Source organism: Xiphias gladius, chromosome 3 (genome assembly GCF_016859285.1).
Source record: "Xiphias gladius isolate SHS-SW01 ecotype Sanya breed wild chromosome 3, ASM1685928v1, whole genome shotgun sequence".
Classification (NCBI taxonomy): domain Eukaryota; kingdom Metazoa; phylum Chordata; class Actinopteri; order Istiophoriformes; family Xiphiidae; genus Xiphias; species Xiphias gladius.
The window spans coordinates 24,826,328-24,849,564 of NC_053402.1; the positions used below are offsets into that span (position 1 = coordinate 24,826,328).

The 23,237-nt window shown below is 45.5% G+C and overlaps 1 protein-coding gene across 1 annotated transcript in view; it reads left to right on the forward strand.

Annotated features, from left to right (window-relative positions):
- The window catches only part of doc2a (double C2-like domains, alpha), a 42,572-nt gene that overhangs the window by 12,848 nt on the left and 6,487 nt on the right, over positions 1 to 23,237 (forward strand). Inside the window, 4 exon segments of the mRNA XM_040123580.1 lie at positions 326 to 435; positions 5,159 to 5,285; positions 5,898 to 5,957; positions 20,912 to 21,004. Of these exon segments, the coding sequence (XP_039979514.1) occupies positions 326 to 435; positions 5,159 to 5,285; positions 5,898 to 5,957; positions 20,912 to 21,004 (390 nt within the window).

Here is a 23,237-nt window from a genome sequence, read left to right on the forward strand (position 1 = left end):
AGTTTAGAATGAATCTTTGATTAAGGTTCAAATATGAGTCTGAGGCTTTGGGGCATCCTGACTGTACTTAAACTCAATATCACAGGAGTTATAAACCTTCATTATGTTAAATTACAATCTTAAATTGAATTTGCTTTATATTTATTCTGAGATTAAACGTTCCAGCTGAGAGCAGAGAAATACGAGAAGATTAAAAGAAGATTGAAACACTTTTTGCTGCATTTTCACAGTGTGGAGCTGCTGAGTGTGAACAAAAAAACTGAAATCAATATTTATCAATGTGTGTGTGTGTGTGTGTGTGTGTGTGTGTGTGTGTGTCCTTCAGGCCAATAAGCTGAAAACGAAGACGATCCGTAACTCTTTGAATCCAGTGTGGAATGAAACTCTCACTTACGTCGGGATCACAGAGGAAGACATGCACAGGAAGACACTCAGGTGTGTTTGTGTGTGTGTGTGTGTGTGTGGGTATAATTCATGCCCGGTTTCATCAGATCTCATTTCAGCCTGATTACAATTACAGCCATTAATCAAGAGCAGGGACATCTTGACCTTCAGATATGAAGCTCAGTTGTCATTTTTGATTAATTTAACTGTCGGGGCCGGGACCTGCTGTGCGAAAATCATTGAGCCAACGCTGAACTTAAGACCAGGACTCATGAGGGGAAGAGATCTTTTTTACTGTTTCCCTCCCTGCTCTGTCCGTAAACACCCACAGCAAACCGCAATCAGCTCAGAGAGAAGTGCGAGATCATCGAACGTGTCGTGGAGAAATCTACTCTTTTTCTTCAAGGAGGTCTGGTTTGGTTTTCCACCGGCTGCAGCCAGGACGGCTCTGACGGGAGCTAAGGAGATGTCGATGCGTCTTCCAGCCTTTAATGATGAACCTCTGCTTCTACCGTTGGAGGCACACAGGGAGGCGACCGGAGGAGCGTAGCCATAATCAAAAGAAGTGTGAAATAACAGAGTGGGAAGCCTTTAATTACCCAGCTCAGGAGCAAACGTTTAATTTCAACTAAACACGCGGCAAAGCCAGCGTGTAATTGTGAGCGAACCTCGAAGGGAAATCTACAACAGGAAGTGTGTGCGTGTGTCTGTGCGTGTCGGCCGACAAGCCTCGTTTGTCTGGAAAACACACGATCTCTGTGAAGGACAGTTGCTCTGGAAGTGACGACCTCCAGAATCCAGAATCGGGCCTCTCGGGGTCGAGCAAGGTCAAGCCAGTTTATTTAAAGTCAGCAAAGGTTGACCAAAGAGCTTTTCGCCCAGATGAGAGGGTGGGATTACTCCACTGATGATTCTAATCAAATAAAAACACGAGAGAGGTCAGGGGAGGGGGAGGTGGTCGCCCCTGGTGACCCGGGGCCTTGAAAACAACTGTGTGCTGGTAACCAGTGAGGAGAGGCCAGCGCACCAGTACGGGGCCGCTGTGGTCTCTCCTCTCGGTGCCGGTGCGGGGTCTCTGCAGGAGAGACGGGGCCGACGGGAAATGAAAGCATGATTTAAGTTTTCTCGCCGATCTCAGATGGAAGGAGCCAGTGTCGACAAACGAGCTGATTTGTTCGTCGAGTTTTAGACCAGAATCGAAGGAGTTCGGATTCAGTCACAGAGGCCCAAGAGTGCTGATTGTGGAGGAAGAGTTTGGTCTGTAGGGCTGAACCGTTGTTTTCTGGCTGCTTAAAAATCTTCCCAGGATCTAACACTCACCTTGTGTGAGCTTGAAAAATGGCAGTAAAACGTGTTCATAGAAACTTCTCACCTGCTTCTCATCCGCTTCGTGCTGCACTTTGACTTTAACCAGCCGTTTGCCCAAAGTTATTTTAAAACCTCACCTGAGAGTCAGTCTGTTGATTTGGCCTCTCTAGAGCTGCCACATGTAGTCGATGTGATGGGTAAGTCCATCGAGAAGAAATTGATCAGCAAACGCTTTGATGATTGAACACGTCATTTAGGTCACTTTGTGAAACAGAAATATCAAATACTTGCTGTTTCCAGCTTCTCAAAAACTGAAACTCTTTGGGTTTGAGACTGCTGGTCTGAAGACGTCACCTTGGTCTGTGGGGAAATTTTGACCGGTACTTTCCACTACTTACAGATGATTTGATTAATCAAAGAAGATAATCAGCAGATGACCTGATAACGAGCAGCCAGGTGTCGCTCCATATCTCGCTCTTTTACTCTTGATTTAAATGACCCGCTTCTTTCTGCAGAAACAAACGCAGAAACCTACATCTCTGCGTGGGTTTATCTGGTCAAAAAAAAAAAGACTAAGTCCACTTCTCCGCTGTCCATCGGCACGTCCCGTGAGTCCTGATCTCTCCGGAGTTCCTCAGAAATATGGATAAATACTGGATAAACGGTGCTTTCTGTCCGAGTCCTGACATCTGAGCCCGCGAAGCCCACGAACGGGCGCCTGTGTTCGTTTGTTCCTGCTGCTCTCCCATTGGTCGGAACCGCTCTGTCTCAGCCTGCCCAACCTGTCTCCGGCTTGTTCGATGGATTTCTGTTGTAGTTGACCGTCTGTGGCTTCCGGGCCGCATTTACTTCCTAGAAAAAAAGCACCGCACCGCTCAAGACCGTGATTCAGGAAGAAAGTGGACGCTGCGTTTCAAGATGGCGGACAGAGACGTCCTCTAGCCACGCTGGTTGACTTCCCGTCGGCTCCTTGAATGACGTGACATAATTTACTCAGACGCATCTTACAGACTTTTCACATCTTTATTTCACCTGATGGATGAAATCCCGATATTGCACGGAGTCATTTCCTGGTGGTTGTAACGCTCAGAAATCGTTTTACAACCACGGCGTCACATGACCCACGAATCCGACCAGCGTGCCTCCCAGCACTGTCCCTGCGGAACCTCCGGACCCGCAACACATGAAAGGTACAGTTCAGCGAATAAAAAAATCAGTGTCCCGCCTCACGCGGCTCCGACTTCGCGGTCTTTCAGGAAAACCTGAGGGCGTTTCGGTAGTTTCAACCTAGCCCGCGGTCCAACCGCAGACGGGGCACGTGCAGGATCTGCCTGTTGGCGCTTCCATGCAAAATCGCACACAAATTCCCGAATGTTTGTCCCTCGCAGCTGTGGACACATTTGCGAGTCCCGCGGGGCTTTTGAACGCTGGTGGGCCTCAAGTGCGGTGTCAGCAATTAGGTTTCCTCCATGGCGTGTTCGGCAAAGTTAATTAGCAGTATATTCTGTAAGTGGATGAGACGGGGTCGGTCCGTGATGCGCTCCGCTGCTCCCCCAGACCCTGGTGCCGTCAGCCAGGTTTCATCGTCCTCCGGGACCTGGATTTTTTTTTTTCACTCCTGCTCAGCTCGAAAAACAAGAGCGAGAAAAGGACCCTGAGTGTGTGTGTGTGGGGGTTCGTGCGTTTCCATGTTTGTGAGGACCAGCTTTAGACCCTGAGAGGGATTTTCTTTTTCTATTTTTGGCCGGACAGAGCAGAGCAGCAGCTTTGGAGCGACTGCTGGTCGACACGTGGTCTCAATGGGCCGCGTTTCGGTCACGGTTTCACGCTCGTTACGTGGAGTGGCAGCCGACGCAGAGCAACACGTAGATGAGAGCAGCCTTGTTGGGAACTCAGCTGGGTTAAATCAGTGTAGACGTGAGCACAGAGAGCCGGGGAGGAGCAAACGAAGGGTGGCTTTGCCCCGGTCTCGTTGGAGAAGACAGGAAATTTTCTCCGGTCGCCGTTCCAGAGACAAAGCCTTTCGACTTGGTTTCAGGGTTGAGGCTGGATTAGTTGTTTAGCTTGGGTCAGCTGGCAGAATGGGGGAATATATCGCATCTGGACAGAAAACAGTGGATCGCAGCTCGGCAGGCTGCTGACCTTTGAACACATTTGCTTCAAACAGCTGCAAATCTCATTTTGATTCAATCTGGATGGATTCCAGAGGTCACCTTCGACTTCAACACACACACGCAGGCAGTGTTTGCCTGGCTTCATAACTTATGAATATCGTGTCTGTGGTTTTATTTATTCCACACATACATAAATATGGCAGATTTTTACTCAGCTGCTCGGCGACACTCTCACCTGAAGCGTCTCTCTCAGCCTTTGCCCATCAGTGTTTCCCCGTTGTTCACCTCCGCCTTTAATATGCTGTTTGTCTTTGCTTTAATCCGAAGCTCCCGACCGCGCTGTCACTGTTTTAATACGTCCGTCTCTGGTGACCTGCTGTTATCGGCTCTACGCCTCCTCTCCGAACAGAGCAGAGCCGCTTCCCGCCTTGATCAGATTGGGTTTATTGAAAAGCAGCAAAGGATTTTTCTTCATTTGGATTCAGCTGCGCGGCGCGAGGGGGGTGTCTGTCGCTGTTTTTCTGTTGTTCCGTCAGTTCGGGTCGACGCCTGGGACGGAAGAGTCTGCTTCAACCCGACAGAGGCTGAAACTGACCAGGCACATACACTTTACTTCTATACTTGTGAGGACGCTGAACTTACTCTAACCTTCATCCTCGACCAAGTGTGAACAGCCTTTGACAAAATGTCCTCACTTTCGAAAAGTGTCACTTTCCAAAAATGTCCAGAAATGTCCTTTATCTTTCCAATCTTCCAAAAATGTGTCCTGACTTTCCAGTGAACTGAGAAAATAACTGGCAGGTTAATGAATGAAATCAGTTGTTAGTTGCAGCCAGAATTTGTTCTGTAGCTTTTTAGCCACAACCTAAAAACCTAAACTGAGGTTTCCTCCCGTTTCCTGTTTCCTCTCCCGTTTCCTCTCTCCTCTCTCCTGTTTCCTCTCCCGTTTCCTCTCTCCTCTCTCCTGTTTCCTCTCCTGTTTCCTCTCTCATCTCTCCTGTTTCCTCTCCTGATTCCTCTCTCTTCTCTCCTGTTTCCTCTCCTCTCTCCTGTTTCCTCTCCTCTCTCCTGTTTTTACCCTCTTCTCTCCTCTTTCCTCTCCCATTTCCTCTCCCGTTTCCTCTCTCTCCTCTCTCCTCTCCTGTTTCCTCTCCTGTTTCCTCTCCCGTTTCCTCTCCTGTTTCCTCTCCTCTCTCCTGTTTTTACCCTCTTCACTCCTCTTTCCTCTCCCGTTTCCTCTCTCCTCTCTCCTGTTTCCTCTCCCGTTTCCTCTCTCCTCTCTCCCGTTTCCTCTCCCGTTTCCTCTCTCCTCTCTCCTGTTTCCTCTCCCGTTTCCTCTCCTGTCCCCGCAGGTTGTCTGTGTGTGACGAGGACAAGTTGACTCACAATGAGTTAATCGGAGAGTCCCGGGTGCCTCTGAAACGCGTGAAACCTGACCAGACTAAACATTTCCACACCTGCCTGGAGCATCCGCCTCCGGTAACAAACAGGCTCCGCTTACATTTTCACTCTTATGCAGAGTCTGCAGGAAAGGGAAAAAAGAAAAAACTGGATTCACTTCATTTCTTTCCGTTTACACACTTCTCCCAAACCTGTGGAACGGTTAAACTCACAGCAGTAAGAAACTTTAAGTTGCACAACAACGGACCCAGTCTGGAGGAATCTTGGTCCCACCAGGTTTCTTTCCAGAAACAATGTGATTGGTCCACCAAACAGGAAGTTCGGGTGGCCGACAAAATGTTATACAAAGCCCTTATTGTTTATGATAATCACACGTCAGTATTAATGTTACCACTGACATTGTTTAGGTAAATGTTTCTACCTCATTGTTAACGTCACACATCACTATTGTTGTTCTTTACTTGCACCTGACTGTTAATTGTAGCAGTTGCACGGCATCATTCGTGTTGCTTGTTACAGCCCATGATCACATCTCACTGAGGCCACTGACTTACTTAACAGTCACGAGGCAAAAGATCCCGATTTTATCCGTTCAACAGCCTTCGTTTGTTTTTTTACAAAGCAATAAGCAGTGGCTGCGTCTGCTCTCGCTCTCTTTTCTTTTTACTTTTGTCTCTCTCCCTCCTCCAGATCCCCTCTCCCACCGCCATGGGTGAAGCCCTCCGAGGAATATCCTGCTACCTAAGAGAGGTGAGAGTCCGTCCGGCTGCCTGTCTGCCTGCGAGGGCAGGCTGCTGTCGCTGGCAGAATAAAAACACCGATCGGTCTGTTGTGGTGACGCCGGACAAAAGGCCGTGGGTGTGTGTGTGTGTGTGTGTGTGTGTGTGGGGGGGGTGTCACCAAAATCAGCAGGGTTGTTCCTCACGAGGGCGACGGTCCGCGTGACCCTCTGCTCCTCGGCTGTATCATCGCTTCTTCGTGGGCGCGTGGCTATAGACTGGATGCAGTACCAAGACAGGGTGCGTCTTTTTGTCCTGAAGCTCTGCCTCCCGACTATTCGTCCCCCAGCTGGCAGGTAGTGAGAAGACAAACGTCCCTCCGACTGAGGCTAGTGGATATTTGTGAGGTCCCTGCTGTCTGAGAACTACACGGGGGGATGAATGAATCCCACTAGGCCGAGTCAGACGACCACGCCGTCGCCTGAGGCAAAGACTTGGGCCTTGGAGATGATTGTAATTTTTCAGCTCATGTTGAAAAAGAACTCATCATCGTTCACTCAGTCTGTTTAGGTACATTACAGTTCCGCTGACGAGTCGGATTTAATCTAATCGAACCGAATAGAGCTCTTTGACTTTCCGCGGCAGGAGGGGCTCAGGTGGGTCTAATGACCCAGGGCACCTGCAGCTGCAGCGGCTGACGCATGTTCACAGTTACGCCTTAATTTTAACGTCATCAGTTACATCTCGGCTGTGATATTGTTACTTAATCATCGTTACTCTTAGTTGTGCCTCATTAGCGACCCAGCCTGGTTACTGATGCTACTAGCAACGGCTCGTTGTTCGTGTTACTAATCACTGCTCATTACAAGTGTTATCGTTTACATCTGTCACCATCTACTCCAGATTCATAATGTTACTAATTTACACAACTTATCTTCAACGCCGCCAGAAAGATCTCATTAATTATTAGTTTCACCTCATGTTTAATGTCATTAATTACCCATCAGCGCTAATGTTACCAGTTACAACTCATTTTAAATTTTTTTTTAGTTACCGTTATTATTACAAATTACATTTCGTTCTGAATATTTAAAGATATTAATTACACCTCATTATTAATATTACTAGTAACATATCATTGTGAACTTTATTAGTAACACGTCTTTATTGTTGCTTCTTAGTGTCATTAGTTACTAATATTAGTAATATTACCAGCAACAACACATTAGTAATGTTACTTGTTATAACGAGATACGTTTCGTTAGTGATGTTATTAATTATTCCGCGTTACTAACAGTATACATTACACCTCCTTGGTAATGTCATTAATACAATTGAATTCTTTACCTGTGTTTAATGGGTCCAAATATTCAACGTGATGAAGATTTGTCAAATTTTATTTGCGTCAAATCTTTGGCGAAAGAACAGAAACCGAGCAGTTTCTCTGTCGGTACTAACGGTCGCTATGGCGAACACATCTCCACCGCACGAGCCCTCGTGAATTCGTGAACGGGGACGATCCGCTTCCTCGGCGTACTGAGCAGGACCTGAATGGGACTCGCGCACAAAGGATTATCCCCACAGCTAAGCGGTGGGACCAGGAGACTGGAGTAGTACTTTAATTTGCGCCTGTTTTGAATACGTTTATCCTTCCACCCACGTAAGGCGGGAAACGCGTGACGATGTTTATTCGGTGAGCCGCTCTTCATTTGAGTTCCAGTCAGAGCACTTTGTCCACATCAGTTAGAAACCGTTGAGCAAGAGGAAACAGAATCTGCGTGTCGAGGAGCTAAAGACAGAGGAATGAAACCCCAACAGTTTTAAGTGAGATCCGGTGACAAGTGGACCCAGTTGAGGTTTTCACTTGAGTGGTGCCTGGAAAATCATTATTTAGAGGGAGAAGCACTTTACTTGCCGACTTTGTTTTCTTCGCGTCGGAACTTGTGATCTGCTTTCAGTCAATGACAAATCTGCGGACCAGAGACCGGCAGGGACCGGCTCAGATTTAAGACTTTCTTCCTGGTGAGGAGAAGGACTTCAGCCATTTAGAGTATTTTATTTAATGGAAGATACAATCAAAAGAAACAAGCGAAAAATTAAACCGCAACTTCAATTTAAACCTCAGAACTGGAACTTGCACAAAAGTTGATTAACACGACTAAACTTCGACGACGGATGAATCGAAGCTGTTCGTGTTTTCTGATTTTTCCATCAGAATCTGCACAAAAAAAAGGGAAAAAAACCACAAAGCCTTTTCTCAGTCTTCGTCTTATTCTTTTTATTATGATTACGTTGGGGACTTATTAACGTGTAGCCTTATACTCTCCCGTACTGTCGGACACAAACCGGAACCCCAGATTTCATCAGACCCATCTCACACCTTGTGACATGTACCTGCGGGATCACTGCTCCTCCACCGAGGAGGTTCTGCTTCCACCTGTGTCCGTTTGCTGGTTTGTCAATTCTTCTGTCAGCAGGATTACGTGAAAAGCACTGAGCCCGTTTGCACCAAACGTGGTGGAGGGATGGGACGATAACTTTCCTTAACACGTTAACTAGTTGCACAGTGTGAAGATTCACACAGCAAGACCGGAGTCAGCTTTGAACCCAGGACTTCCCGCGGTCAGGCTGCAGCGCTGAGCTTTTCTCATTGCTCCCAGAAGCTGTAGTTCAACCAGGGAAAGGCCATTAACTAGACTTTTCCCAGGCACAGTGGAGGGTAATGTGATTTTTACCCGTGCACACCCCATGACGGTGAAATAATTCAGTGCGGGACCGTGCTAATCCGGGGACAGGCCACGCAATGTCACCGCAGCCGAGACTTAATGTGGCCTCTGTAATCCAGATGTGGTCCATATTTGATTTAAAGACAAGTCCGGTGATATTCTGTGTTTCTCTGCTTGTCATTTAATCCCATTAAAAGAAAAACTATTAAAAACACATCAGTGAGTCTCACTGTTGCACCGGCTGACACACTCCTTGGTCACCATCAAAACACACACACACACTGTAGTTTATTCTGACCCAGTCCCACACACACACACCTTGTACAGCATCAGATGTGAATTAATCCACCGCTGAAAATAGTCCCAGACAAATGATCTCTCTATACTTCCTCCTGTCTGTTTGATAGAAAACTTTCTTAAAAATGAAACTATTTATATCAGTGAGGAGTTTTTAGAGATTTACGTCTCCAGTGGGAACCAATGAGCTCAGAGCTGAGAGACACAGACGGAGGAGGGAAGGTGCTGAGGGACGGACTCACACGCTGTTGGTCTGAGTCTGTACATGAGATTTGTTGATGGAAAGAAAAATATAGAAAATCACCACAATGATCCTTTGAAATAAAAATACAAACAACAAAATGTACAACATTCATCGTCTCCCGGGTAAATATAAATGTTGTGCGTCACAATATCAGAACCAGGGTTCAGTAAAAACTGGAGTCGATGAACAAAATCTGAACTGGAAACGGTGTAACAACACCGTGCTTCCAGCTCAGCTACAGCTGAACTTGTGTTTCTTTTCTTGTCTCTGAGAGCGAGACAGTAGACCAGGACTGAGACAAGATCTGCAGCTCTTTCAGATAAAACAACTTCCCACTATCAGAGGCAGCCGCAGGGTCAGAGAGCTCGGATCTGGACAAGAGAGACGTCCGGATAAACGAGAGATAACTCATCAAAAGAGCAGTGAGTGACAGCTGGAGGAGAAAGCCAGTTGGAGAGCGTGCGAATGGAGATGGAACGACAGATGACGACTCGCCGTGAGCCGATTAAACCCACAGAGGAGTCCAGACGGTCTGCAGGGAACAGAAAACGACACGGAGGAGGACTTTTTGTCTGTCCCCAATAGTTTGAAGATAAGTAAACAATTTGAAAGGAAACTCTTCGCAGCTGCTGAGCTCACGGCTCAGCCCGTGTCATGACATATAGAGTCACGTCACGTAGCTGACAACTTCATTCCAAAGACTGGCGGAGATTTCAAAGCTTCGAAAGATGCAAGATGCTTTGTGTTGGGCTGAGAGCAAAGAGCTGCACGAGGCAAAGAGAAGCTTAACAAACCTCAGGAGTTGAATATTTCAGTCAAGCTGATAAAGCTTCAGTGAACGGGTGAAACAAGACGACATTATAAAATCAGAGTTTATGAGAAACAATTTGGAACATTTTATAGGCAAAAAGTCAGAAGAAAATATCAGTATTGACCCAAGAAAAAGTCGTGTTATTCAAACAAAATTTACATTTCTCCTGAGACAAAGACAATTTTGTGTGGAAAAATGTATAATTCGTTACTTGTAAAAAGTGGAAGCTGCATAAGGAAGTATACTAGAAAATATGAGTAGAACATGGCAAGAACTAGACGATTATGAGCTTCTACTATATTCAGTAAAATAAAAGGTAGTAAATGAAAAACTCACTACAAAATGTATGAAAACATAAACATCACAACTAAGTGGGGATGTAAGTAAAATACAGTAAATACAAAAAGAATGGAGTTGGGTGGCAGGTGAAGTGAAGACTGAGGGACGAGGAGAACGGAGCGACAGGTTTCACCAATTAGCATCTTATTATCAAAGATTTTAGGACTCGGATAGGAATTGAAATCAAGTACATGATGCCTGGGACCTTGTTTCCCGGGAAGAGAATCAAAGCCCAGTGGAAGCCTGTCGCTCCTGCTGAGGTTCCCCCGGTAGTTTTTTTCTTACCTGATTTGAGGGTCCGACTTGACTTGAAACGATCGGCAGCCGGAATCACCCGTTGTGTAGTTTTCTGTGCGGTCAGTCAACACTGATCCTAACTTCGCTGGGTCCGACAACCACCGGTGGCGGAGTAGAAGTTATATCGTTCATCGTCGTATATAACAACGGTATACAGTATACGGACAGTTTGGCCTTGCTAAGCTACAACTTTTTGTTGTACATACATTTTTCTCAGAAAACTACTGATTTCTTTCTATTTCAATTACAACCTTATTCTTGTAATGTTGTGTGTATACTTGAAACTACAACTTCACCCTAATGACATTATGAATTTTTGAGTTTATTCTGTCTAAGATTTCCATTTTTCCAACATGCAGAATAAACAGAATGCAGAAATATTGATTCATGGATCAAAATCCACGGGCGTTTGTAAAACTTGCCACTTTTTAAATCAGTTCAAACCAACTCGAATCCAAGCTGAGCACAGTCACTGTTTTCTGTGAAAGAAAGAAACATTTTCCCTCCAAGCAAAAGGCGGATTGTGTTTGATAAAAACATTGATTTAAGATGGAGTATCATTTTAACATGGTTACAACTTGTTTAAGAAGTTTCCCACTGCTCTTCTAGCTACGTCACAGGTTCTCCATGCAGTCCACCTATTGTTGTGTGAAAAACCGTGAAGATGCAGCAGGTGAAGCTGCCCCGGCAGACTTCAAGGTGTCAAACCACATCACAGCTCAGGCCAGCGCCCTCGTGAACCTGCCCGGAGGATTTAAGATCCTAGAAGTGTCACACAGCCGGCGTTTTTTTGACCATTTCTAGAGGTCACACTGAGCTGATGATGGTTTAGGGGGAGATTAGGTGGAGACTCGCTGACCACGGGGCTCGAATGATAGGAGGGAAGAATCAGCACACCGGGCGCTTTTATCAGTGACAGATCATGACGTATTATTCGGGAAAATAATCAGAGGCGCTTAGTTCAGAGAAAGAAGTGAGGACATGAATGGAGCTAAACACTTCCAATGCATGAGCAGTGGAATGGTCTCGGAATCACAGGTAAATTGAATCTAAAAAATTCATCAAGGTTAGTGTGAACCTGTGTGTGTGTGTGTGTTAGCTTGTGTTGTTGTGTTTCTGAGGACCTAGTTCAGTTTTAAAGCATCATAGTGAGGACATTCCTGCACTGTGAGGACATTTTGGCCGCCCCTCACAACTTCACAGGGCTGTCCGAGGGTCAGGACTTGGTTTCAAGGTTCAGGTTGGAATCAGGTTTAGGTTCGTGCTCTCTGGTACTTGATGTGCTGTGATGGTGGACCCCTTTCTGCAGTGCTCCTTGGTGTGTGGACGCCGGCGTCTACGGTTTGTTTACATGTCCAACAAGTTGCTCATTAACCAAAACTAAGGGCAGAATTGTATAAATGCAGGTCTCAAAATTTTTAGCAATTTATAAGCTACAAATGGGTGAAATTAGAAGTTTCTAAGTGCTACTGTTAATTAAAGTATCGTGCAACCCTCCCTTCTATTTTTATCACATGCGAGCGCATCATCTGTAAATCCAAGGCCATTTAAAGGCCTTTAATGAGCCCTTTGAACATTTTCGTTATCATAGCAACAAGAAAAAAAAAAGAATTTCACCTGGAATATGTTCCAGTAAAATGTTTTAATACGACCGTTCACTCATAAGGTAATAACCGGGAGAGAATTTTGTGTCTCAACCAACAGTGTGTTTCTGCTGAGGTTTGGCTCAGGGGCTAGGGAAAGCATTTTGTCAGTCAGGGTCCTCACAAGTGTAGAGAGACACACGTGTGTGTGCCTCGTGTATAATTGAAGGCTGGAAGGCATTTTGTAGAATGTGCTTTTGGACCGTGGTGAATCAAAGGCGATCATTTGAATTTGAATCGGACTTGTATTTCTGTCCAGCCGCGACTCTGCGAGTCAGACGAGGGGAAAGAACTCGCGTCTTCCACTTCAGCTGAAGGAAGAGTTCTGGGAAATACACTTCCTTGTATGTTGTGTTAACGCTACACGCTTTCATCTGCCTCTCTGCACGGCCTCGACGTCTTTTCTTCGAGAAAGGAGGCATTTTTTTCCCCCTCAATTTTCCTTTGAACAGACAACGAAGAAAAAGCAGGAGCTTTAAGGAGCAGCAGATGGCTGATAGATGTGGACAGTCCGGTCCATCTGTTTTCTTTGGGGTTTTTTTCTTACATCTATCACAGCACAGTCCAGACTATATACAGTCATTACTGCAATTATATTAAAACAAGTGCGCTAGAGTTTATGATGACAGCAGCCAGGTGAGAAATCAGATCGCAGAGAGCTGCTCAGACTGCAGACCTGCCAGAGATTCATCTGATCAGCCAGGTCATTGATAAATCATGACCCGCTCAAAACATCAAATAAAGGCCTTTCCGACGGAAGCTTGGCCTCATCCTAAGACAAGCTGGTGGGGCGACCATTTTGTGATTAATATCAGGCTTCATCCTTACAGCGTCTCCCCTCATCACTGTGAAGACAAGAGTCCTGGAAATCATTTCTCACGGCTGTTGTTTGCCAAGAAAATTATTTGGAAAGTCCAACAGGTGTGTGCCTTTCCAAATCATGTCCAATCAAATGGAAGTTTCTCCCATCTCCCATCAGAGTGACCGTCGGGTTCTTGGTCACGTCTCTTACCGAGCCCCTTCTCCCGCGACTGCTCAGGTTGGCCGGGTGGCCAGGTCTAGGAAGAGTCCTGGTTGTTCCAGACCTCTTCCATTGAAGAGCAATGGAGGCCAATTTGCTCTTGGGAACCTTCGATGCAGCAGAACTCTTTTTTTTTTTGTAGCCTTCCTCAGATCTGTGTCTTGACACAATCCAGTCCCTGAGCTCTGCAGGCAACTCCTTCGACCTCATGTCTTGGTTTTTGCTCTGATATGCATTGTCAGCTGTGAGGCCCCATATATTGCTTTACAGATCATGTCCAATCAGTTAAGGCGTAGAAACACCTCAAAGATGATCCTGAGAAATGGGAGAAACCATAGCAAAGAGTCTGAAAACTTACGTCAATGTGATGTTTCGGTTTTTCCTTTTTAATAAATTTGCTAAAAATTCCAAAGGTCAGTTTTTGCTTTGTAATTAATGGGTATTGAGTTTAGATTGATGAGAGAGAAAATTAATTTAAACGATTTTAGCATCAGGCTGCAACATGACAACATGTGAAAAAAAGTGAAGGCGTCTGAATACCTTCTGAGTGCACTGTAATAGGGGCAGAGTGGAGTGAAACCTATTATCTGAATTAGTCCTCAATATACGCTCCCTGACTGGGATCATTTCCACTGACTTGAACCATCATGAGACGAAACCACTTCTCATTTTCCCGAACGGCCCCTGGACCTCTTAACTGAGTCTCTGAGTCCAGAGAACTGCAGTCCAGAGAATCTCCCCGTTTGCCAATTTTATATTCCGCTACTATCCTGTCACTTCCATTTGCCAAACTACACCTCACACCTCAGCACGTCCCCGGGGACGACTAATGGGCCTGTTTGTGTGTTTATTCCCTGCTAGTAGATGATTTGTAGTCTATAAATATATTCAGTGTGGCGTACAGCATCATTTTTCACTCTAAAATATTTCAGAGAGGTGTTTTTATAATTGGTGAGAAACAAATCACTCAAAGTCTCGTCCCGCTTGATGCTCAGGAGATCAAACATCTGTCTCAGTGAGTCGTTAGTCTCATATACTCACATATTTTCCTAGAACAAGAAATGAAGTGACATAATTCTGCTTGTTCCCAATACAGTTTCACTTTTTCAGGCACCTTTTTCGAAAAGAATGTCAGTCTCAAACCTCAGCCAGACTGAACCTCCTGCATCGTTTCGGTTAATTACAACCTGGGTCTTATTTTTCGGCAGATTGTCTGACTGCTCGTGTTTCTGACCCGTCTGACTTATTCTTGTCCTTGTCACTGTGTTTCCAGATCTCAGATATTAAATTGGTGAGTACATTGTTGTTATTACTTGACAATACAAGGCTCCAAGAGCAGCCAATCACGTTTGTCAAACTAGACTGGCAGTCTTGACTTGAAACTTGTTGGTCTTGATTTGAGACTTGTTGGTCTCAATTCTGGTCTTGATTTGGGACTCAATGGTCTGAATTTAGGTCTTTATTGGTCTTTATTTAAGTCTCTACTTTGGACTTGCCAGTCCTGATTTAGGTCTTGACTTGGACGTGTTGGTCTTCACTTGACGTGTTGGTCTTCACTTGGACGTGTTGGTCTTCACTTGACGTGTTGGTCTTGACTTGGACATGTTGGTCTTGACTTGGACGTGTTGGTCTTGGACGTGTTGGTCTTCACTTGACGTGTTGGTCTTGACTTGGACTTGTTGGTCTTCACTCGGACGTGTTGGTCTTCACTTGGACATGTTGGTCTTGACTTGGACGTGTTGGTCTTGGACGTGTTGGTCTTCACTTGACGTGTTGGTCTTGACTTGGACGTGTTGGTCTTCACTTTGACGTGTTGGTCTTCACTTGGACATGTTGCTCTTGACTTGGACGTGTTGGTCTGGACTTGGGACTTGACTTGCATCTTGAGATTTCGATAAACTCAACACAGAATTAACAGATCGCTGCTTTCATTTCTCTTTCCAGGAAACACCTGCAGCATAAAGGAAATATTTCTGGGTGTTGTCGGTTTCTGACTTTTTGTCCACCAGGTGTGTCAAAGCTGTGTCCATCACCGGTGTTTTGTCTTGGTCTTTTAGTGGCCACATGTCCCCTCAGCTGATTCTGCTACTTGTCTGGAGAAACTGAGACCTGCATCCAATTGCGCGGACAGTTTTTGAAGTGTTGATTAGACTCATGCTGTGTGTATGACAAAGGCAGCGCTGAGCTGTTTTTGACCCAACACGAGCTCATTAGTCGCCTGTCTTCACCTCAGCGGTCCTACAGATGTTTTATCAAAGGCGGAGGCAGCGGAGGTGTTTTATTGTCTGCGAAGTCCCTCTGGTATTTTCAGCCAGTCGAACTCGGCGCGGTAACAAACAGGAGCTTAACTTAATGACTCACCTTCTTTTGTTTGTGTGCGTTTCGGGCTGATCTGAGAGCAGCCGGCTGCGCAACACAAACCTGAAAACAAACCGCAGCTCAGGCTCACGGAGTGTTTTTCTGTTTGTAACTGTGGGATCAGAGGAAGACTCTGCCTTTGGTCCATTGTCAGTCTTTCTCTGCTGATATGATGGATGTGAAGAAGCTTGCTTGTTTAGAAATGTTCTGCTGGTTTTCAAGAGGAAGCTTTCTGCCTGAGCAGATATAAACGGATGTGTTCCACAAAGGGTTTTCCACAAAAACAGCTAATTAAACAAACTGTTGGCGGCACAAACTGTGTCTCATTAGAAGCCTCAGTCCAAAAACATCTTTATTTATTGTGCATTACAATTTATTCTAATCCACATTTAATACTCATATTTATATTCATATTTATTAGGCCTTGTTTTGATTTGTGCTGCTGAATGTGTCAAAATGTGAATACTGTTTCTTTGATATTTCCTATATTATATTTAAATTGCTGTATTAACCCTACTTGCAGGTAAGATCACATTTAGTTTCCTTGATAGAGACCTGATCATCGTATAGCAGAGCATATATAGCAGATGATGACTATGTTTTTGATGGTAATTTCTACAACAAAATACTTTAAAGAGATTGTTCGATTGATTGAGCAGCTTTCTTGTTAGTGGTTGATGTCGTAGTAATCACTTATGCTGTGTTTCATCAGTAAAGATGTTTTCCTATTACAAATACTGGTCGTCAGCCAAAACGTTTCCAATCCCAGAACAAATTTCCAGTATCTGTAAGGTTACTCACCAACGGGGTACCTGGTTCAAACTGTAAGCGGTGGTCGTGTCCGTGTTGATTCGTCCGATCTTTGTAAGACAGCAGTTAATGTGCTGTTTGTTGCTGACGATGCGCTGCTTGTTTTAATCAGAGATCAGATCAGGGCGAGCCAAAACCACGGACAGGACATGGTGGCTCAACTAACATAGCTCATCAGTTACGGTGGCTTAGGCAGCATATTAGAGCTGAAACGATTAATCAACTAATCAACTTGTTGACGATCAGAAAAATTCTGCAAATAATTCTGATAATTGATTTAAGTTATTTTTTTCGACCGAAAAAGCCAAACATTACCCAGGTTCAGTTTGTCAGGGTGTGCTGTTTAGTCCGCTTTGGCCATTGTCAGGTGAACTTGAGCCGAGCCGGTTTGAGGTGTTTGAACAAGGCCTGACACTGTCACTTTTCAGTCTCCTGGAAAACATGGAACAGTGAGTGGGTTTGTCAGTTAAACCAGAGCTCTGGAGGATCTCTGCAGCTCACCCCTTCACTCTTTCACTTTAAACGTCCCCGTAAAACATGTATACAGAGCTCTCACTCTGATGGAGCAACTGTGCACCGGCTGTCCGTCAGCCACCCACCTAGAACACGAAGCTCCAGCCTGATGACGTCTCCTCCTGCAGGGGAACATGTTTATTGAAGTGTTGATTGGAGCAGATATTCAGGGCTGGACTGATGGCGTATTTCATCTCAGGCAGAGAGGTTGGCTTTGCAAATGTTGCTGAGCTGAAATCTTACTCAGCGCAGGGTTCATCTACAAAGTGCTTCTCCCACCAATTGGAGGTAGGCGGGAGAGGAATCCGGGCCAAGCTGGGCTGACTCCCGCTAAAAGCCATCGATCTGCTTATTTTCTGACCTTTCTTCTTTTTTTAGCTGCAGTTTTTTCGGGAGGGATGGTGGGAAGCAGGCTCTCCGGAGCTGAATACCAGCTGAATTTAGGAAGCACTTAGTAGAAACGACAGGAATAAAAAGTAGATCCCTTTTCTTAAGTTCAGTCAGATCAAAACTAAAACTTTTGGGTCGTCTTTGAGGTAAAGTGAGGGGTAAACTTGTGGGGGAGGATGAGCTGATCAAAGTGAGAGGTGTAGGTGGTAAACTGGGAGATCAAACAGTGTGTCGGTAATGAGGATTGGTGGGGTGATGGAGCGAGCTAATGGAATCTATTATAGAGAGGAAAGCTCGCTAGAGGAGGGGGGAGAAAGGGAGAGTGTGGGCGAGACAAAGATGAAGGACTAAAGTATCGATCTTCTCCCCCTCTGCTGCGTCATGACCAGAGGGATCAAGTCAAAGACCCACAGTAAGATGAGTTTTAATGATCTCCATTGTGACGGAAATCCCGCGAGCTGCTGGAAGAAGGTTCAGGACACCCAGATGTCTTAAGCAGATGCATTTTACTGAAGACTGATGAGCAATAATAAATGTTAAACCAGTGTGTTGCCATCCAAAACCTGAACCTGTTCTCTGAAAAGGGCAGATTTAAACCCACGTATCCTCTCATGGCACCGACTACATCATGTTCTACATCCCAATTATTTCTGTCCCACTTAGAGAAGACTTGTGTAACTGCTTGACATTGAGACACTGAGACACTGGCTGTTTGCTATGGCTATGACCTCCTCCACCGGAGGCTCTGGCTAATCTGTCTCTACTGTTACCGCCACCTTGGTTGCTACGGCAAGTGCCAATGGGGATGGGGCAGTTGGACACTATCGGATATGCTGGATCATTAGTTATTTAAACAGTGAACCATTGCTGACAGTAAGGGACCTGTGCGTGACCTGTGGAGAAACATGGCCGGATACTACGTAGAGACCTAAAGACTTAAAGACCTAACGTAAAAATTCCTTCACAGCCGTCCCTGGTGGAGGTGGGGTTGTGTTTGACCTCCTCCTCTCATCTTTTTGCTCTCATGATCTCCTCGTTGTGGGAACTTTTTCGGATGAAATTAAATTTCCCGGTCATCGGTAGAAAACACGATTATAGCGGGACTCAAAAGGCTCAACGCCCGCCGATGTCCGGTCTATTTTCAGAGGAAGCTAAAAGCAGACATAATACCTACATTATCTAGCCATGGCGGACACTTTCAGTCGAGCCTCTCAGCTCCACCAGTGCACTCAAACTCTCACAGTAATACAGAAATTACAGAAATTGGATGATGGATTACCAGCTCTCTGCTCCTAACCCGTTCGTCTCCTCCACTGTTTCCAGTTCGCAGTTCTAGTGCTGAACTGTTCTTCGTCTTCTTAAGGTCCCTCTACACTGTGTGAGTTTGGGCCGTCCCCAGGGAAAGTGGACGGTTCTGAGAGAAACACTGTAAAATCATTGGTTGTTGTTAAAAACTTGATTCAGGCTCGTAATAACTGAGAAAAAGTCCACGCGCACAACTTTTTCGGCTGTCAACAGATATTCTAAGTTCGATTTACGTTATTGCCTTGTAGGAAACAGATTGTGAGATGAATATTCCACTGTGAAACAAAAGCAGCACCACAGCGGCTGTCTGCCTCATGAGTTCCGGCGTGGGCCTGGGCCACTGCTATGAGCGCACCGCCTGAAGAACAGGAGTCACACAACGTCGCTTTCGCTGATGGAGAATGAAATGTGGGCCAAGACGAAACGACGGCAGAGAGTTGACAACCCAACTCGGCCGAAGAGAGATTGATCCTCAGCAATGAGAAAAAAATTTTCTTTTCTTATTGTTCACAACAAAAGAAAATACTTTAACGCCCTTTGCATTTTACACTATGCCCAACACCTCGAAATAAATGTCCTGTCAGGCTGTATTACTGAAACTCATTCCCCTGCCTTCTGAGTTAACTTTGGTACCTTGAAGCAGCAAATTAATTGAGATGAATAGGACCGAACGGGCGAACAAAACAAGCCGGACAGGAACGCAGTTGTAGGGCAGAAGGAAAAGACAGAATCAGTTTACTCAACTTCAGTCTCCCGGGCTCAGACAAATTGCTGGACTTAATTTACTTTGAGAAGTCAAACTCCAGCAACACTTGTGGTGTAAAGAACGACCGATCCTGTGAGCTCCTGTTCCATCGAACCTGATGAAGGCCTCAAGCAGAAAAGCATTGCTCTCACAATAATGTTGGTCTTTACTCTGAAGTGTTGCTGGAGTTTTGGCAATAGCTCATAGCACAGAAAGAGAAGCCTGCTGGCAGTGTGATTCCTCACTGGAAAAAACTGCTGAACGTGGGTTTGATGTCCATCGGTGTCCACTCCTGGGGGACTGGCGCTAATGAGCCGTTCTCAAATGTTTGAATATTTTCAGCTGGATTTGCCTGAAGCAAAAGAACAAAAGCAGCTGAAAACACCAGAGGCGGTCAGGTTCGATCAGAATCAATCAAAGATCAGAAGTTGCATCCAAATAGAAGCTAAATGGAAGAATCAGCTATAAAACCCTGAGACGTTTCATTAATTTGTGTTTTGAAATTTCAAGCTATGTGGTCAATGCTGTGTTTTAGTTTAGACACAATAATAAATGATTTTTATCTTTGTATTTTAACAAAGCAGTGTCACTTTTGAGTCGATTCCCTTTCTTGTCAACAGTCTGACCATAGAGGGTTTCCTCCGACACTCGTACCTGATACTGAGGTTTTCTGTCCTTATTCTAAAACAAATTAGTAGAACGACTGGGGTAAATTTCACGGTTAGAAATTTCCCGATTAGATTGTCAGGTGTGTGCAGAGTTGGCTTCTTGTCCGGTGTGCACACGGTCCATCCACGGGGGAGCACGAATGCGGTCAGCCATGAACACGTGCTGCATGATATGTTCACACTGATCGTAAACTCTGATCGTTTGTGTTTTCAAGGGGTGTCATAAAATCGATGCGGACAAGTGGAAGTTTTGACCTGTTGATGGCATTAGATGAAGTCGAGGGAGCGTTAGGAGATCTGTACCTTTCATTCTCTGGGGACATGAACAGCAACAGTTCGTCCACTACTTGTTGAGACATTTCAGCCTGGACAAAGTGGTGGACGGACTGACGTCACCAACCAGAGTTACTAGTAACCACTGTGGAGGAAGTTTCCGCCTCTTGTTTTTCTCTTTTTGGTCCTCTCCCACCACAGCACTTCTCTAATCCGTCTAAACTAATCTATTTTAACTAACTTGACTAAAGAACTCACACTAAAGTAATCTGACTATATTAATCAGATTTGAGTGAATCCGATCAAATTAATCTGACCAAACTAATCTGATTTAAGTAAACAGACTACTTGGCCAAACTATTCTGACTAAATTCATTCAGCCGAAGAAATCTGATCAATCTAATCTGACCAAACTACTTAGACTCATCTGATTTCACTAATGCAATTTAAATTACTGACCCGATCCGACCGAACTAATCTGATTTAATTGATCAGCCTAAACCGATGTGACTAAACTAATCCAACTAATCCAATTTCGTCCACAGTGGGAGAACGAGCAGCTGCACAGCCTGGAGGAGAGAGGTCGACTGCTTCTCTCCCTGCAGTTTTTGCCTCCGCTCAGTTCTGAGGATAAAGATGTAGAGGGAGGAGGAGGAGGAGGAGGAGGAGGAGGAGGAGGAGGATGATGGGGGGGAGGAGGCGGCGGAGGCGGAGGAGGAGGAGGAGGAGGAGGAGGAGGAGGAGGAGGAGGAGGAGGAGGAGGAGGAGGAGGAGGAGGAGGAGGAGGAGGAGGAGGAGGAGGAGGAGGAGGAGGAGGAGGAGGAGGAGGAGGAGGAGGAGGAGGAGGAGGAGGAGGAGGAGGAGGAGGAGGAGGAGGAGGAGGAGGAGGAGGAGGAGGAGGAGGAGGAGGAGGAGGAGGAGGAGGAGGAGGAGGAGGAGGAGGAGGAGGAGGAGGAGGAGGAGGAGGAGGAGGAGGAGGAGGAGGAGGAGGAGGAGGAGGAGGAGGAGGAGGAGGAGGAGGAGGAGGAGGAGGAGGAGGAGGAGGAGGAGGAGGAGGAGGAGGAGGAGGAGGAGGAGGAGGAGGAGGAGGAGGAGGAGGAGGAGGAGGAGGAGGAGGAGGAGGAGGAGGTATTCAGGTCCTTTGCTTAGCTAAAACTATTAATACCACAGTGTAGAAGTACTCATTCAAGAGTAAAAGTCCTGCACTGAAAGTGGTACTTAAGTGAAAGTATGTGAGCACAATCAGGAAAATGTACTTTACGAATTAAAAGTAAAGGAGTCAATGCAGAAAAATGAAGCCCGTGACTGTTGAACTATTATATATTTGTATCATTAGATTATTATTATTGATGAATGTGTACACAGCATTTTCTTCACACATTAATTTATTCTGAATTGTGAAAATACTGAGAGATGCCATCACAGTTACCCAGGGTCCAAAATGACTTCAGCAGTAACTGTCCAAAGTATTAAAAACTGTTTAAAAATGAATTAAAAGCAGCAAATCCTCCAATTTGAGAGGCTGGAACCTTGAACGGTAGCTTCCAATCACTATTCTGTTGTTTCATCTCTATTCGTAGGTACTGTTCGGGGGTTGAGTGTATAACAAAGCATCATATTTTGAGTCTGATCTGTCTGTGTCTGGCTTTATTGTTGTCTTTAAAGCCAAGGAGAGAAATCTGTTCATTTTGATGTAGGAGCTTTTTCACTAATAAGTTTGAAACCTGCGGAGAGAGCATCCCCGGCGTGGGTGGACTCGGGGCAGCCAGCATGCAGCCGGCACAACAACAGCGGTGATGGCAGAGGACAGCCGTGTGTCCAGCTGTAGAAATGTACCATTTCACCGTATCCTTATTATTTAAATTCTTTTAATTAGACAGTAATGATAAAGTATGTGGGCTGTAATATATGTGTATAATGCGTAGGCTTTAATGGAAAAATGGAAAAAAAGGTTGTTAACAGCACTTTCCAAAAACTTCCCTTTCGTTTCCCAGTGCTGTGCCTGTAGGTTCCCAGTATTTGTTTCTCATTTCCTCTGAAATACCCAGTTGTCGCTCCCTTGTTCCCCATAGTCCCGTTTTCTTCCACTGTACCTACATTTAAACACCAGTAGGAACCAGTCAGTATTTTCTTGGTACCTTATTACTAACAAGATTACACAGTACATCTCAGGCTGTGTTATGTTTCTCCAGCGTAGGGAGTGTGACAGTGTTCAGACAGTGAATGCTAGACTGCTGCGGTGACGAGACAATTAAAAGCTGGAGTTTTGGCATGGTGTCAACATCCCTAATCAATGATGCAGTTGTTGTTAAAGAAGCCCCATCTGTTTCCCAGTGAGGAAAAGGAAACGGTGCGAGCAGCGTCTCGTCTCGGCTCGGCTCTGTCAGAGGGAAACACTGGGGGCCAAAGTCGGGGATTTAAGGCTTCTCTGTGCTTTTGTTTCCTGCCGTACTCAGGGGACGCTCACTCGCTTTTCTGTCGCACGCAGTCGGAGTACAGACCGAGTCTGAGCCAGAACAAGAAGGCGACTGACAGCTGAGGGGTTGACTGAGCTCACAGAGATTTACCAGTTTTAGGAATTGCTGCAGCATCCAGAATATCAGCATGCTGTGTCACGGCTCGCACTCTGCCAATACATCGGTTTAAAACAGGTCAATACTCTTTTTAAAAACCAGACGAGGTCCAGTCAGTGTTTTCCACCAGTTCCTCTCAAATCTGTCTGTGTCTGGCTTTATTGTTGTCTTTAAAGCCAAGGAGAGAAATCTGTTCATTTTGATGTAGGAGCTTTTTCACTAATAAGTTTGAAACCTGTGGAGAGAGCATCCCCGGCGTGGGTGGACTCGGGGCAGCCAGCATGCAGCCGGCACAACA